The sequence below is a fragment of the Bufo gargarizans genome, chromosome 4 (genome assembly GCF_014858855.1).
Source record: "Bufo gargarizans isolate SCDJY-AF-19 chromosome 4, ASM1485885v1, whole genome shotgun sequence".
In the NCBI taxonomy this organism is placed as follows: domain Eukaryota; kingdom Metazoa; phylum Chordata; class Amphibia; order Anura; family Bufonidae; genus Bufo; species Bufo gargarizans.
The window spans coordinates 99,815,042-99,830,877 of NC_058083.1; the positions used below are offsets into that span (position 1 = coordinate 99,815,042).

General features: G+C 42.6%; 1 protein-coding gene across 6 annotated transcripts in view; it reads left to right on the forward strand.

The window, feature by feature from the left end:
• The window catches only part of AGFG1 (ArfGAP with FG repeats 1), an 87,527-nt gene that overhangs the window by 58,104 nt on the left and 13,587 nt on the right, over positions 1-15,836 (forward strand). For 3 of the 6 annotated variants that reach the window (XM_044292189.1, XM_044292190.1, XM_044292185.1), the window contains 4 exons: positions 2,768-2,950; positions 6,342-6,423; positions 8,348-8,424; positions 10,336-10,419. In XM_044292189.1, coding sequence (XP_044148124.1) covers positions 2,768-2,950; positions 6,342-6,423; positions 8,348-8,424; positions 10,336-10,419 — 426 coding nt within the window. Of the gene's footprint in view, positions 1-1,611; positions 1,684-2,767; positions 2,951-6,341; positions 6,424-8,347; positions 8,425-10,335; positions 10,420-15,836 lie in introns of all 6 variants that reach the window. The other 3 variants (XM_044292184.1, XM_044292187.1, XM_044292188.1) reach the window with 2 other exon arrangements.

Genomic DNA, 15,836 nt, shown 5'->3' on the forward strand with positions numbered 1-15,836 from the left:
TACTGTGACCCCATCATCAAGCCTTCACAGTGGGGTCGCTATGACAGTTGCTCAGCTTTATGCACTTGCCCATTTTTATGGCTTTTAATGCCTCAAATTCAAGCACTAAGTGTTAATTATGTTCATAGTACATCGCACCCCTTGACCAGGGTCATTGTCACCAGATAATCAATGTTATTCACTTCAGCTGCTTTTATTCTTATGGCTGATCAGTGTGTGTGTGTGTGTGTGTGTATGTATATATATATATATATATATATATATATATATATATATATATATATATATATATATATATATATATATATATATATATGCTCCATCATCCATTGATGAGGGGCTGGTGGAGAGTATTAGGGGCTCATGAATACAGGGAATCATAACTATAAATTATCTGTATTATGCATTTTTGGCTATTTATAAAAACAGCTTGTTGGACTGATTTTCCAGTGGAAGAAGGCTAGTAACACGACTTAGGCTACTTTCACACTTCCGTCTGCGCAGATCAAAGACGGATCCGCACCAAACGTATCTGTTCAGATAATATAACCGTCTGCATCCATTCAGAACGGATCAGTTTGTATTATCTGTAACATAGCCAAGACGGATCCGTCATGAACACCATTGAAAGTCAATGGAGGACGGATCAGTTTTCTATTGTGCCAGATTGTGTCAGTGAAAACAGATTGGTCCCCATTGACTTACATTGTGTGCCAGGACAGATCCGTTTGGCTCAGTTTTGTCAGACGGACACCAAAAAGCTGCAAGCAGCATTTTGGTGTCCGCCTCCAGAGCGGAATGGAGACGGAACGGAGGCAAACTGATGCGTTCTGAACGGATCCTTTTCCATTGAGAATGCATGATGGCAAAACTGATCCGTTTTGGACCGCTTGTGAGAGCCCTGAACGGATCTCGCATACGGAAAGCCAAAACGCCAGTGTGAAAGTAGCTCAAGTCCACATATCGTATTTAATTATTGACGTCTCCTTTACTAAAATCAAAGTCTTAAGTCACTCGCTGCACTTATCAAAATAGTGGTTTGCCAGCTAGAGGCTAATGCAGCCACTGCCCAAAACTTTTCTTGCTTTCTAACCGGTTAAAATTGCAGATGAAATTTAGCCTGCTGTCCATCGTCTTCCGTACCTTGTACTATGTCCGCCCCGCCCTGCGTTCCGGTTTCCTGCAGCCTCCAGCTTTCCTGCTTCCTGCAGCTTTTCTCTAATAATAATATAGTCTGTTGGAGGAATGTGCTGAGCTCACAATTAGAACACTACCTTCCTCCATGACTAGAAGAGCGTACTCATTGTCCTGGCCCTTTTATGTTTCCTAGAGATTGGCTTCCTCTCCTGTTTTGATCCCCACCATGGTGTCCCCTTTTGTAGGACACTTGCCTGTGTGTGCCGTGTCCCGTAAAGTCTGGTTTCTTAGTGGTGTGCAGCATGTTAGTGGCCTGCATCTCTCATTTGATCTTTGTATGCTATTTTGTTTCAGTTCTGTTTATTGGTCTTTTAAGTTCTTCAAACATGGCGTCTTGATTTTTTATTTTTTTTTCTCTGCAATCCCCTTTTTCTTTTCCCTCCTTTCTCGTTTTCAACTTTCATGGCCACTCAGCGTTCAGAACGCTCTCTACCAGCTGCAGTTTTGGTGACTTTACGTCTGCTTTCTCTCTGCAGACCTCTTACCGTAAGTCTTACCCGTCCCTCCAGGGGGGCGACTACTGATGTTTTCTTTGTACTTGCCGTGTGTAGTTTTTCTACCGTAGTCTGTAGATTAGATGTACTTGTGTTTGTGAATGGATTGCAGGGTGGTAATGGTAAAGAAGACCAGTATTGCTCATATGACTTTTATCACCCGTATTCCTGAGGGCACCCACAAGATCTGTAAGTGAACAGCTTGGTGGTAACTCAATGGCTGATGGTGTAAACTCTGGGCCTAAACAGAAATTCATTTTTGGGTAGGAGTTATGAAGCACCCTCTGTCCCCAGGATTTCACTTAGGTCTCATGCACATGACGGTATTTTCGGTCCGCATCTTATCTGCATTTTTTGTCGATTGAATGCAGGCCCATTCAGTTCTATGGGGCTGCAAAAAAAAAAATGTGCTGCAAATGATAGGAAATGCCTTTTATTCTTGTCCTTTTTCGGAACATGAATAGGCATTTCTACAGTGGAATATAGAAAAGTTTGGGATGCACAAGGACCGCATCCGTATTTTGCAAATCTGCTATTTGCGGACTGCAAAACGCATACAGTCGTGTGCAGGAGGCCTCATGCTGAACAGCACTGTCCTCTACTAGCCCCCAGCTGATGCTCTGGAGGCAGTTTAGAAAACACCGCCACTGCTAACTGTAGAAGTGGTATGGTCCACAACAGCTCTGCTTGTTTGCCATGGTCCACACAGGCTTCACTTGGAGAAAACAGCAGAAGCATCTGTGGTGTGGAGTAGAACTCAGAGAGCAAGTAGACCTCCGTAACTATTCAAAAGTTGAATTTTTGGTTTTGTTCAGAGTTACATTTAATGTTTTCAGATGAAGAAGACTTGAGTCTTTCTAAGGATGTGGATTTTGGTTGATGTATTTATTTTATTCACATATTAACTTCTAGAAACTTTATAAAAAATTAGCTCAAAGCATTCTGACTTGGTACTAGTGATTTGTTACTGCCTGCTGCCCTTATATCCGACCGATACTTAAAGACAGATTGTTAGGAGTGAATGTTTGAACATCTGTGCCTAGTATTCCAAGAATTCCTGCTTTATTTTTTTATAGGTACAAATGCAAATGCAAACTTTGCTCAGTTCGACAACTTTCCTAAGTCCTCCAGTGCCGACTTTGGGGCCTTTAATTCAACTGGAGCTAGTAAAACGGCTGCTGTTAGTAAACCAAGTCAGCCTTCAGCAGATAAATATGCAGCTCTTGCAGACTTAGACAACATCTTTGGCAGTGTGCAAGGTAAGACAACTTATTAATGGGGTTCAGGAAAAAAAATGTAGGTTACAAAGTAACAAAGCTAATGTACTGTAATTTATAGGCTATGTACATCTTTGAGAGCAATTTTGCTCATTTTTGGCTAAAAATCATTTTTAATAAAGGCCAATTGAAGAAATAATTATTAGCCAAAAATGAGTAAAATGGAATCATAAAAAAATGCCCCCAAAGGTGTATTTAGCCTTTTAAAAGGACACTAAATGCCTGCTATTCTATGCATAATCGCATCCTCTTCTTTGATCCTCTATTTTAAAACCTAGAAATATACCCTGAACAAAAATATAAATGCAACACTTTTGGTTTTGCTCCCATTTTGCATTAGCTGAACTCAAAGATCTGAAACATGTTCTACATACACAATAGACCCATTACTCTCTCAAATATTGTTCACAAATCTGTCTAAATCTGTGTTAGTGAACACTTCTCCTTTGCTGAGATAATCCATCCCACCTCACAGGTGTGACATCTAAAGGTGCTGATTAGACAGCATGAATATTGCACAGGTGTGCCTTAGACTGCCCACAATAAAAGGCCACTCTGAAATGTGCAGTTTGATCTCACAGCACAATGCCACAGATGTTGCAACGTTTGAGGGAGCGTGTAATTGGCATGCTGACTGCAGGAATGTCTTGCTCATGCAATGAATGTTCATTTCTCTACCGTAAGCCGTCTCCAAAGGCATTTCAGAGAATTTGGCAGTACATCCAACTGGCCTCACAAACGCAGACCACGTGTAACCACACCAGCCCAGGACCTCCACATCCAGCATGTTCACCTCCATGATCGTCTGAGACCAGCAACCCGGACAGCTGCAGCAACAATCGGTTTGCATAACCAAAGAATTTCTGCACAAACTGTCAGAAACAGTCTCTGGGAAGCTCATCTGCATGCTCGTCGTCCTCATCGGGGTCTGGACCTGACTGCAGTTTGTCGTCGTAACTGACTTGAGTGGGCAATGCTCACATTATAAGGTGTCTGGCACGTTGGGGAGGCGTTCTATTCACGGATGAGTCCCGGTTTTCACTGTTCAGGGCCAATGGCAGACAGCGTGTGTGGCGTTGTGTGGGTGAGTAGTTTGCTGACGTCAGCGTTGTGGATCGAGTGGCCCATGGTGGCGGTGGGGTTATGGTATGGGCAGGCGTATGTTATGGACAACGAACACAGGTGCATTTTATTGATGGCATTTTGAATGCACAGAAATACTGTGACAAGATCATGAGGCCCATTGTTGTGCCATTCATCCACAACCATCATCTCACATTGCAGCATGATAATACATGTCACCCATTGAGCATGTTTGGGATGCTCTGGATCGGCGTATACGGCAGCGTGTTCCAGTTCCTGCCAATATTCTGCAACTTCGCACAGCTATTGAAGAGGAGTGGACCAACATCCCACAGGCCATAATCAACCACCTGATCAACTCTATGCGGAGATGTGTTGTACTGTGTGAGGCAGATTTGTGAACAATATTGGCGAGTAATGGGTCTTTTGTGTATGTAGAAAATGTTTCAGATCTTTGAGTTAAGCTCATGCAAAACCAAAAGTGTTGCGTTTATATTGTTCAGTATATAAAGAGATCTATATCCCAGGAGATCAGTATTGAGCCCCCCCTCCCCCCACTATCCTGTATCTGGTAAGACAACTGGCTGCAGCAGAAGCCTCCCCCTCTACCCTGTCTGCCGTATGACAGAGTATTAAGCCCTGCTACCGCCTCAACCATTCCTTAGATGAAAGTGGAGCAGATCAGCAGGAGGTTAATCCCAGCAGGATTTCTAAAAAGTCTGTTTGTCCCAGGAACAAGTAGAAATCCTGTAGACTGACAAAGGTGAAGGCAGGATTATCTCATGCTTATTTTTAGGTTTATTGTTGCTTTAAGGTTTGTCTGGAACCACTTTAAAGTGATCCTCCAGGTTTTTTTGTCTGTGTGAAGGCTTTCTACACCATCTCCAAAGATATACTTTTCAGGTCACCACTCATCCAGAGATCCACAGGGAACTTCTTGTAGGCCACTCTTGCCAGCAGGATGCAGGTATGTTCCGCAGAAAGTTCCCCTTGGATCTCCTAGCCAATAGTGACCAGGTATGTGTTATTTTGTGGACGGGCTGTGGATTTACAGTTTTTGTCCAATAATTTACCAAAACATGGCCGTAGAGGAGATTCTACTTGGCAAATCCCCTAAATTTTGAGATCTTCTAGTCTGTCTGCCCTGTCATAGACATTAGGAGTATGTTTATAAATTAGTGTCTTATTTCTAAGGCCAGATTTAAAGAGGTATTTCCATCAAAGACAGGTATGGCTGCTTGGCAGTTTCTATACCTCCCATAGCAGATAACGGAGAGACCTGCTCATGTGTGGCCACTCCTTCGTTCATTCTACAACTGGATCTGGTTGCAGTTGGCTGACTTAGGCTACTTTCACACTTGCGTTCGGAGCGGATCCAGTTGGTGTCTGCACAGATGGATCCGCTCCTATAATGCAGACAATGGGATCCGTTCAGAACGGATCCGTCTGCATTATCTTTCAGAAAAAATTCAAAGTCTGAAAGTTAGTCAGACGGATCCGTCCAGACTTTCTATTGAAAGTCAATGGGGGATGGATCCGTTTGAAATTGCACCATATTGTGTCAACTTCAAACGGATCCGTCCCTATTGACTTACATTGTAAGTCTGGACAGATCCGTTTGGCTCCGCCTTCTGAGCGGAACAGAGGTCAAACGCTGCCAGACTGAGGCATTCTGAGCGGATCCGCATCCACTCAGAATGCATTGGGGCCGTACGGATCCGTTCGGGGCCGCTTGTGAGAGCCTTCAAACGGAACTCACAAGTGGAACCCCGAACGCAAGTGTGAAAGTAGCCTTACCAGGCAGGTCAGGGATCCTGTTCTCCATGTAGGTGTAAGTGCAATGCTATCCTGTATATATGCCAAAAATGTCCATGATAGTAATACCCCTTTTAAGGTTGTGCACACTTTTGCAATCAATGCTTTGATTTATCTAGAATAATGGAAAAATGCAAATAGTGTTCATTAAAAATTGTCTATAATTTTAGGTCCTAAGTAGATGAGTCTCCATGGTTACAGACTACAAACAGATGTGTGTGTAGTCTGATCCTGCAGTCATGTGTTAGTCCACAACCTCTGCCCTATCAGCTAGTTACCATTCCGTTTTAGAAACAAAGAAGTCTTACTAGTGGAGATGTGCAGAGTGGAAGAATTACTCCCGGCAACCAATCTGATTCCTAAAACCTGTAGTTCATGAGACAGGTGACCTCCATTTGGTCATCGGTCATATATTTACATTTACTGTATTTTCTGGTTTAAACTGTGTCCACTTACTGAGACCACTATTTTCCAGGTGGCAGTGCACAAGGAAGTAGCTTTGGCAGTGCAACAGTCTCCTCTAAACCTGTCCCGGCTGCTCCTGCCCCAACAGATAAGTATGTTTCCCAAGTGAACTGTCTTCTTTTATTTGATGTTCATATAAGTGGTTGACCTTTCCTAATGTGTTTAAGAAGTGTATTATTTTGGTGCAGAAACCAGGGTTTTAAAAGGTTAAAGGGGTTGTCTCACTTCAGCAATTGGCATTTATCATATAGAGAAAGTTAATACAAGGCACTTACTAATGTATTGTGATTGTCCATATTGCCTCCTTTGCTGGGTGGATTCATTTTTCCATTGCATTATACGCTGCTTGTTTCCAGGGGTTATGACCACCCTGCAATCCAGCAGTGGTGGCCGTGCTTGTACACTGCTTGGCTGGGACCGTGGGAGCGCACCTCGTATCTGTGCTGCAAGCCAGCAAAGGAGGCAATATGGACAATCTCAGTACATTAGTCCGTTTTTGTACATGATAAATGCCATTTGCTGAAGTGAGACAACCCCTATAAATTAGTAATAAGCACCCAGGTAACTTCCCTACTCATTAGCTACAAAAGTTTAAGGGCTCATTCACACAAACGTATTTTCTTTCCGTGTTTGTTTCAGTTTTTTTTTGCGGACTGTATGTCCGTATTTCCATTTAAAAAAAAAATAGAACATGTCCAATTATTGTCTGCATTACAGACAAGGATAGTACTGTTCTATTAGGGGCCACCCATTCTGTTCTGCAAAATACAGAATGCACATGGACTTCGTCCATATTTTTTGCAGATCCGTTTTTTTGTGGACCGCACAATACATACGGTCGTGTGCATGAGGCCTAAGGGGAATATTGGCAGTTTTTTTTTTATCTACACATATCTGCTTTAAATGGGTCACAACTAAAGCAAGCAAATCACATTTTCTGTTCTTGATTCTGTCCCATTCTATGCGGCAAGAGTAATATGAAGGGTGTGTCCTGCAAACAGAGGCCAAATCAATCATGCACTTGTGTTCGCTAGACTTACAACTGAAAAGGCAATTATTGGGAACCAAACACTTGTTGCCTCATGTTCAGTGGAGGTGAGAGATGCATTTACTTGCAGCATAGTAATCGCTCATCCCATACAATTTCATTGTTTCTATGGAGCAGATCCCAGAACGATCCGCTATCCAGAAAGGGTGATTTTTGGGTACCTCGTCAACAAGTTTTTCTCCTAATCAATGAGTCTGCGCGTTCATAAGCCTTCACAGAAACAGTCCTCATAATTGCTCCAATTGTCAGCCCGTGTAAAAGGGGACTTTATTCTGAAGGGGTCAATTGCCATACATATAGCTATTTGCTTGAATTGGGTTTAGCTGCCATACCAGACACAGTCCATTAACAGGGCTTTGTCTGGGAAAGAAAGCAAACCCTTCTTTATGATCTCAGATGATCCTTTTATGGCTTAGAAAATGGTCTTACTGTGAACCATTGGAGCTTTAAAGGGCATCTGTTGCGTTTGGCAGCTGAAGGCATCTGTGTTGGTCCCATGTTCATATGTGCCCGCATTGCTGAGAATAATGAAGTTTTAACGTATGCAGATGAACTAGGAGCAATGGGGGTGGGTACTGGTGTTACTCGTATGGCTCTTCTCTCTCTGCAACTGCTGCTCCCTCTCCACTTTTATCGTTTTTAAGAGAAATCCGGTCAGGCATGATGTTTTCTCTGCCTGGTCCTGTCAAAGTGCAGAGGGTGCGGCAGTTGCAGAGAGAGCAGAGCCTCTAGGTGTAATGGCAACGCCCCCGTTGCTCCTAGAAGCTAATTTGCATATATTAAAACATAATTTTTCTCAGTATTGCGGCACATATGAACATGTGTCAGCCAGTTTCATAGGTGCAAATGCCCTTTAGAATGTATCTTCTCAAAAGTGATAATAAGGGTACATGTTCTTGGAAAGCTTCAAACGTTCTTTGTGTCTATTTTAAGGTTCTTTCCTTGTCTGAAATCTATGTGTCTTGCAGCAATGTTTTTGGAATCCCAGCTGCAGTCCCTGCAGCGCACACCCACCCACCTCAGTCAGTTGGGGGAGCATTTGGAGGTAAGAGACTTTTTTAGGTCCTGTTCTTATTTGCATAAGCGCTTTAATGGAAGACAGGGCACCAATGTGAACAGAGACAAATTACAGCAGTGTTTTAAATCCCAGTCTCCAAAATGAATAAGACCTCTTGCACACGAAAGCTTTTTGTTTTTTACGGACCAGATACGGAACAATTCATTTCAGTGGATCCGCAGAAAACAGAAGGTACTCCGTATGCCCTCTGTTTCCGTTTTTCCGTTCCGTTCAAAGATGGAACATGTCCTATTATTGTCCCCATAACGGACAAGGATAGTACTGTTCTATCAGGGGCCAGCTGTTCCATTCCGCAAAAAACGGAATGCACACGGACGTCATCTGTATTTTTTGCAGATACGTTTTTTGCGGACCGCAAAATACTGAAAAAGCCATACGGTCGTGTGCAATAGGCCTCTTGCTGAATCCACCTGTTGTAATTCTGCATGTACACTAGCACATTGGGGCACACTTATCAGAGGGTTTACTCTACAAAAGTGTTGTAAAAGTTGCCAATTATGGTGCACGCCTTTTCTGCAACCTTTTTGTGTTTCTTGCTAATTTTTAAAAGGATGGAGCTAAGCAGAGAGGGGCAGTCATGGCCAGCCATGGCCAGCTACGGTCCACCAGATTTACTATATTTTACCTCATTCACTGGTGTAGATGATGTGATCTTCGCTAGCTCCATAGCTGGTGCAGGTTTGAATTACTGTTGCCTGGACTGCCAGAAGATGAACCTGTGGCCTGTGCCTCTTAACCCCTTAGTGACCAGCCTGCTTTGAGCCTTACTGACCAAGCGTTTTTTTTCCTTTTTTCATTGTTGCGTTCCAAGAGCTATAACTTTTCTTATTTTTCCATCTATATAGCTTTATAAGAGCTTGTTTTTTGCGGGACAAGTTGTAGTTTTTAATTGCGCCATTTATGGGTGCACCTAACTTTCTGAATAACTTTTATTAACTCTTTCTGGTAAAGGAGATTGGAAAAACTGCAATACTGCCACTGCGTTTTTACGTTATAAATTTTACGGCATTCATTTTTCGGTATAAAATAAATAAAACCCTTTTTTTTAGAGCAAGGCCGTGACTTTTATGTGAGAGCCAGGTCCCCGCTCCCCGATGCATGAGGGACCCGTGAAGCACTTAGACTGGGCCGCTGTAAAAAAGTGGCGGCCCATCCTAAGGCCCCTTAGTGACCGCCGTAAAAACATGTATGGGTGGTCACTAAGGGGTTAAAGGAGTTATCCAGGACTGAAAAAGATGGCTGCACCATACCCGACTACAGGTTCTGTGTTGTATTACAGCTCAGACCCATTCACTTTAGTAGAGCTGAGCGGCAATACCAGGTAGAACCCATGGACAGGTGTGACTGTTCTTAGAATAATGCAGCTGTGGATTTGTACTGCTGGACAACCCCTTTAGTAAATTTGGTACATCTTACCCCAGCAGAGTTCCAAATATATGACAGCTCTCACCTTTTTTGCTTTCACGGAAGCACGGGCCTAGTCCGCACCTGACTGTGTACAAACGTAATCCAAAGAAAAAACTTGTGGTCCAGCTTCCCATAAAAACTAGCAGCTTTATTAATAACCATCACATGCAAAATCCACAATGTCTACATGTTTCGGACTCCACATTCTTGGTCCTTACTCATGACATGAGTAAGGACCGAGATTGTGGAGTCCGAAAGTTTTTTCTTTGGATTACTTTTTACCCCAGCAGTCTTTTTTTTTTTTTTTTTTTTTGTTTTTTACTAAGACTGGTGTATGAAATACCAGTCTGCCCTGTTATCCCTCTAATTACCCCACCAAAGTCATTGCATGTGTTTAGACCGTGGTGTAAAATGTCTTCACATTATATACAGATGGTTGCTAAACATGATGATGTAATATCCACTTTCCAGCTTCTGCCTCCACGAATCCGTTTGTTTCTGCTTCTGTTGCACCTGCCGTAAACCCCTTCCAGACAAATGGACGAGCGCCTCCAGGTACGGGGACATTTTTTATTTATAAGGCAACATAACGGCTTACATGTTTCACCAAATAATTTCTCCATGACATTATAAAGGAGTTTTTATACTTTTGCTGTCCTTTATGGCGATGGCCTCTCATAGATGTAAGCTGAACATTAGCCCTCTTTGGTAAACAACTCTTAATCCTAGAATCATTAGAGTACAGCTACACAACATCATCTGTCATGCATTTTTTGTAATTATAGTCAATGATGTCCCACTGCAACATGTGACATGCTATGACTGCGACACGACACTTGCACAAAAATCCAACTTGGATGGATTTTTGTGCAACTTGTCGCAGTGCCATGTCACAATACGACACTATTGACTATCATTATATAAAATGTCCCCCTACATTGCTGCGACAAATGTTGTGTAGCTGAGCCCTTATAGTGAGGTCAGGGCACTGAGTAAATTGCAAACCATTCATTGGCACTGTAGGCATCAAGCAAACTCCATGCTCCCTTCATTATAGCTATTACATAGTAACTTACGGTAGTTTATAAGGCTGAAAAAAGACATTTGTCCATCCAGTTCGGCCTGTTATCCTGCAAGTTGATCCAGAGGAAGGCAAAAAAAAAACTGTGAGGTAGAAGCCAATTTTCCTTACTTTAGGGGGAAAAAATTCCTTCCCGACTCCAATCAGGCAATCAGAATAACTCCCTGGATCAATGACCCCTCTCTAGTAGCTATAGCCTGTAATATTATTACACTCCAGAAATACATCCAGGCCCCTCTTGAATTCCTTTACTGTACTCACCATCACCACCTCCTCAGGCAGAGAGTCCCATAGTCTCACTGCTCTTACCGTAAAGAATCCTCTTCTATGTTTGTGTACAAACCTTCTTTCCTCCAGATGCAGAGGATGTCCCCTTGTCACAGTAGTAATAAAAGGAATAAAAAGTATTTTAAAATATTGATCCAAAATGTTGTTTACTCACTTGACTGGGGGGTGGTTTGTCGGATAAGCTCAAGACACCAGCAAAACCTCCTACCCCCCTAGCCAGAATCGCTTGTAGAATGACAGGTATTGAAGACGGCCAGTTCACAGGCAGCTTAAAATCATTTCCTTTAGGCTGGGTTCACACTTGAGCGTTGCGCAAACGCGCGTTTTACGCGCGTTTTTGACGCGCATTTTTATGCGCGTTTTTGTAATAGTAAACGCGCGTTTGACGCGCGTTTGTGTGATTCACTACAGTGTCCTATGGCCACAAACGCCCCAAAAGTCGCTCATGTACTTTTTGGAGCGTCGGGCGTTTTACAGCGCGATCGTACGCGCTGTAAAACGCCCAAGTGCGAACCATTCCCATAGGGAATCATTGGTTTCTCCTTGTTGAGCGTTTTACAGCGCGTAGGAACGCGCTGTAAAACGCTCAGGTGTGAACCCAGCCTTAGGGCTGTTTCACACGAGCGGATGCCGTCGCTCCGTGAAAGAGTGCCAAGACCCGATGCAGACTGCAGAGGCACGGAGCATTAACATGACTGATAATGCTCCGTGCCTCTCTGTGACCTCTTTACTACGAAATCACAGTTGTCATTGTGATTTTGTAGTAAAGAGGTCACAGAGAGGCACGGAGCATTATCAGTCATGTTAATGCTCTGTGCCTCTGCAGTCTGCATCGGGTCTTGGCACTCTTTCACGGAGCGGATGCCACGCACGGCATCCGCTCGTGTGAAACAGCCCTTATAGAGATGGAGACCCCTTTATCAGGAGCTTACACATATAAACTAGTGGTGAACACACATACCTTAGATTTTATTGTTAGAAATTGCCGCCAAATAGAAAGGGGCGTTGCTCAGGGCCGCGGCAGTGTGCGCTGTTTCACAGTTTCAGTGATGCGCCAAGCTTGGCGCATACTTCCGGTTTCTATGCGTTCCACCGTGGAATGCATTTCCGGTTCTCTTGCACTCCATTCCCTAACACAGAGCCATCACCAAATTACACACACATCATAGAATCGACAGTGAACAACATAATAAGACGAATAGACCACACACCTATGCCCAAGCGGCCAAAAAAACACAGAAGAGTAGGATGATATATAACAGTAAATGGAACCAAAGCCTCTCTACAAAGATAAATGGACAGGAAACCCTCCCTCAAATGAATACCAATCTCACTACTCAATTTAACCACCCGTCCACCATAAACAAATCTGCTGACGGTAAATACCACCACGAGAATCGTACAGAACCGGAGAGACCCAACACTTTACAAAACCATCCTCCAACTCATGCTCCCACTTCTAGTCCTATCAACGAAACTGCTTCACTTAAAGAATTACATAATTCCCTAAACCTCTCTGTTTACGCTACACCACTTCCATCCGCCAAACAAAGGAGCCCTATAAATTGTCCACAAAAGACTGCTAATGCACAAAACCCAACAGTTATACATCAACCTATCCTCTCCGACTCTGAAATGGGAAGACCAGTAAGAAACACCTCATCACCCCAATCCATACAAGATAATGTATCCAACATTACTACTCATTCCACCTCTACCTCCAGTCCAGATTTTTTGCATTACCCCCCAGTCTAACAGAGAGCCCTTTTTTAGAACACATTTCATCAGTAACAAGAAAACATCCTTTGACAATTTCACCTATACCTCCCCCATGGAGGACCATATCCAGCATACAAGACCTGAACACATTGATGTCCATATCGAGCTCCACTTGCACAATAACTCCAAAACCAATAAAACCATTGAAGGTCACCCACTTTTACACCTCCATCTCAAGTCTACGAAAAAGGCAAAATCCCGCTGCAGCGAAGGCAGAAATCGAAATGCCAGTAAACAAAAAACTCAAACCCAAAACCACACCCCCTCAGAACTAAACAATGACACACTAAGGGCTCATTCAAACGGCCGTATGCTAGCCGCAAAAATGCGGATCTGTTTTTTTGCAGATTAGATGCTGACCCATTCACTTCTATGGGGCCCTTTTTTCTATTCCACGGGTCCGCAAAACAAATGAAACATGTCCTATACTTGTCCGTGAAAATCAGGACATGGCCCCATTTAAGTGTATAGGTCCGCAAAAATACGGAATGCTATCCGTTTTTTTTACGGACATGCTGAACTGTCCCCCAAAAAATGGATTCGCATTTTTGCGGACAGCATACGGCCGTCTGAATGAGCCCTAAAAGAAAGAGGGATCTTCAACTTATCTAAATATTTAATAAGAGAAAATGAAATCGAACTCTTGAGCAAAGGCCTCTCATTCTGCCCCACGAACGAATCCTATTTATTCTAGCTTTTTATAGATCTTAACCAGTTCATTAGGAAATTAACACTCCAATGGCATTTCAGTATAAAAAATACTTTAACATAAACAAAACGATCCCTTTAACCGCCAGGGATCCAACAAACGGGACCACGGTTGTACACCAGGACATTGACATAAAACAAGATCAGACCACCCCAAGTGTGAATAATCCAAACACCCAATTCGTTCAGACGTCAAAAAGAAATCATCCTTTTATCCTCTAGAAAGTAGGGGCCCTCACATTGAAAGTTTTTATAATATAGTAATTATGGATATGAAGATGATTAAAGAGGACCTCTCACCAGAATTAAACTTCTAAAGTAACTATACAGGCATGTAGAGCGGCGCCCAGGGACCCCCCTGCACTTACTATTATACCTGGGCGCCGCTCCGTTCTCCCGTAATTGCCTCCGGTATCTTTACAGTTAGGCTCCACCCAGGGGAACCTGCCGGCGCCTCCTTCTCCCATGCTGCAGCGCTGGCCAATCACAGTGCTCAGCTCATAGCCTGTATTTATTGAGGCAGTCAGCTAGTTCTTTATCTTCTTCCATATACCTACCTTCCTTTTGTTTTTAATTTGGTAATTCCTTGTTTTAGTTTTCTTTTTTCATTTATGTATCTGAAGAATGTCTTATCGCCTTTTTTCATTGACTGAGCTAATTTCTCTTCTGCCTGTGCTTTAGAAGCTCTTATAACTTGTTTGGCCTCTCTTTGCCTAATCTTATAAATTTGCCTGTCATCCTCATTATTATTATTATTTTTTTAGAATTACTAAATGCTATCTTTTTGTTTTTAATGATTTTGCCCACTTCTGCTCAGTACCACAATGGTCTCTTCCTTTTTTTGCTTTTACTGACAAGCATAATGCAATTTTCTGTTGCCTTCAATAGTGCCACTTTTAAGTAGTTCCATTTCTCTTGGACTCCATTGAAACTGTTCCAATCTGATAGGGACTCGTATACCACAAATCTAATTTTAGAAAAGTCAGTTTTTCTAAAATCTAAAACTTTTTTGTTTGTGTGGTGTGACTCAGTCACTGTACTTATAGTAAACCACACTGACTAGTGATCACTAGATCCCAAGCTTTCCCCTACAGTAATATCAGATACCAAATTACCATTTGTGAATACTAAATCTAAAATGGCCTCCTTACGGGTTGGCTCCTCAACTACTTGCTGTAGAGTTAATCCCAGTAGGGAATATAGAATATCTGTACTCCTGGCAGAACTAGCTATTTTGGTTTTCCAGTTTACATCAGGAAAATTAAAGTCTCCCATAATGATAACTTCCCCCTTCAATGTCATTTTAGCTCTTTCCTCAACTAGTAGATCATCTAATTCTTTGACTTGGCTAGGTGTTCTATATATCACACCTACACGAGTTACCTTATGATTATCAAGCTGCAAGGTAACCCAAACTGACTCTAAATTGGTCTCGCTAACTTGTATCAAATTAGATTTCATGCTATCTTTTACATACAGGGCCACCCCTCCCCCGTCTTGCCTTCTCTGTCTTTCCTGTATAGAGAGAATCTTGGTATTGTTATATCCCAGTCATTACTCCCATTGAAGCACGTCTCTGTAACAGCCACTAAATCTATATTCTTAGATGCCATTATAGCCTCAAGTTCATTGATCATATTCCCTAAACTGCGAGCATTTGTAGACAAGACTCTGAGCTTGTCATTTCTTAACCTTTGTGCTACTAGCATCTTCTGGCATTGTTCCGGGGGGCAGTCGGACTGCTGGATTATCACTCTTTTGCCCCTCTTCCTAGTTTAAATGCTCCTTAGCAAATACTGGGAACTGTTCCCTGAGGATATTCGTTCCCTTGAGAGAAAGATGCAAACCATCTTTCTTGTACAGTTCTTTTCCATTCCAACTAGAGCTAACATGAGGCATAAAGCCAAACCCTTGACACCATTCACAAAGCTATACATTGAATTCCTTAATGCGCATCTTCCTGTCATGCTGAAGGTTATGCACAGGCAAGACTGCAGAGAATGACACAGTTGATGCAACCTCCCGTATATCATTTCCAAGTGTGTGAAAAGCTTAATTCACCTTTGAAACCTCATTGCAAGCCAGATAATTTGTCCCAAGATGAACAATAACATCC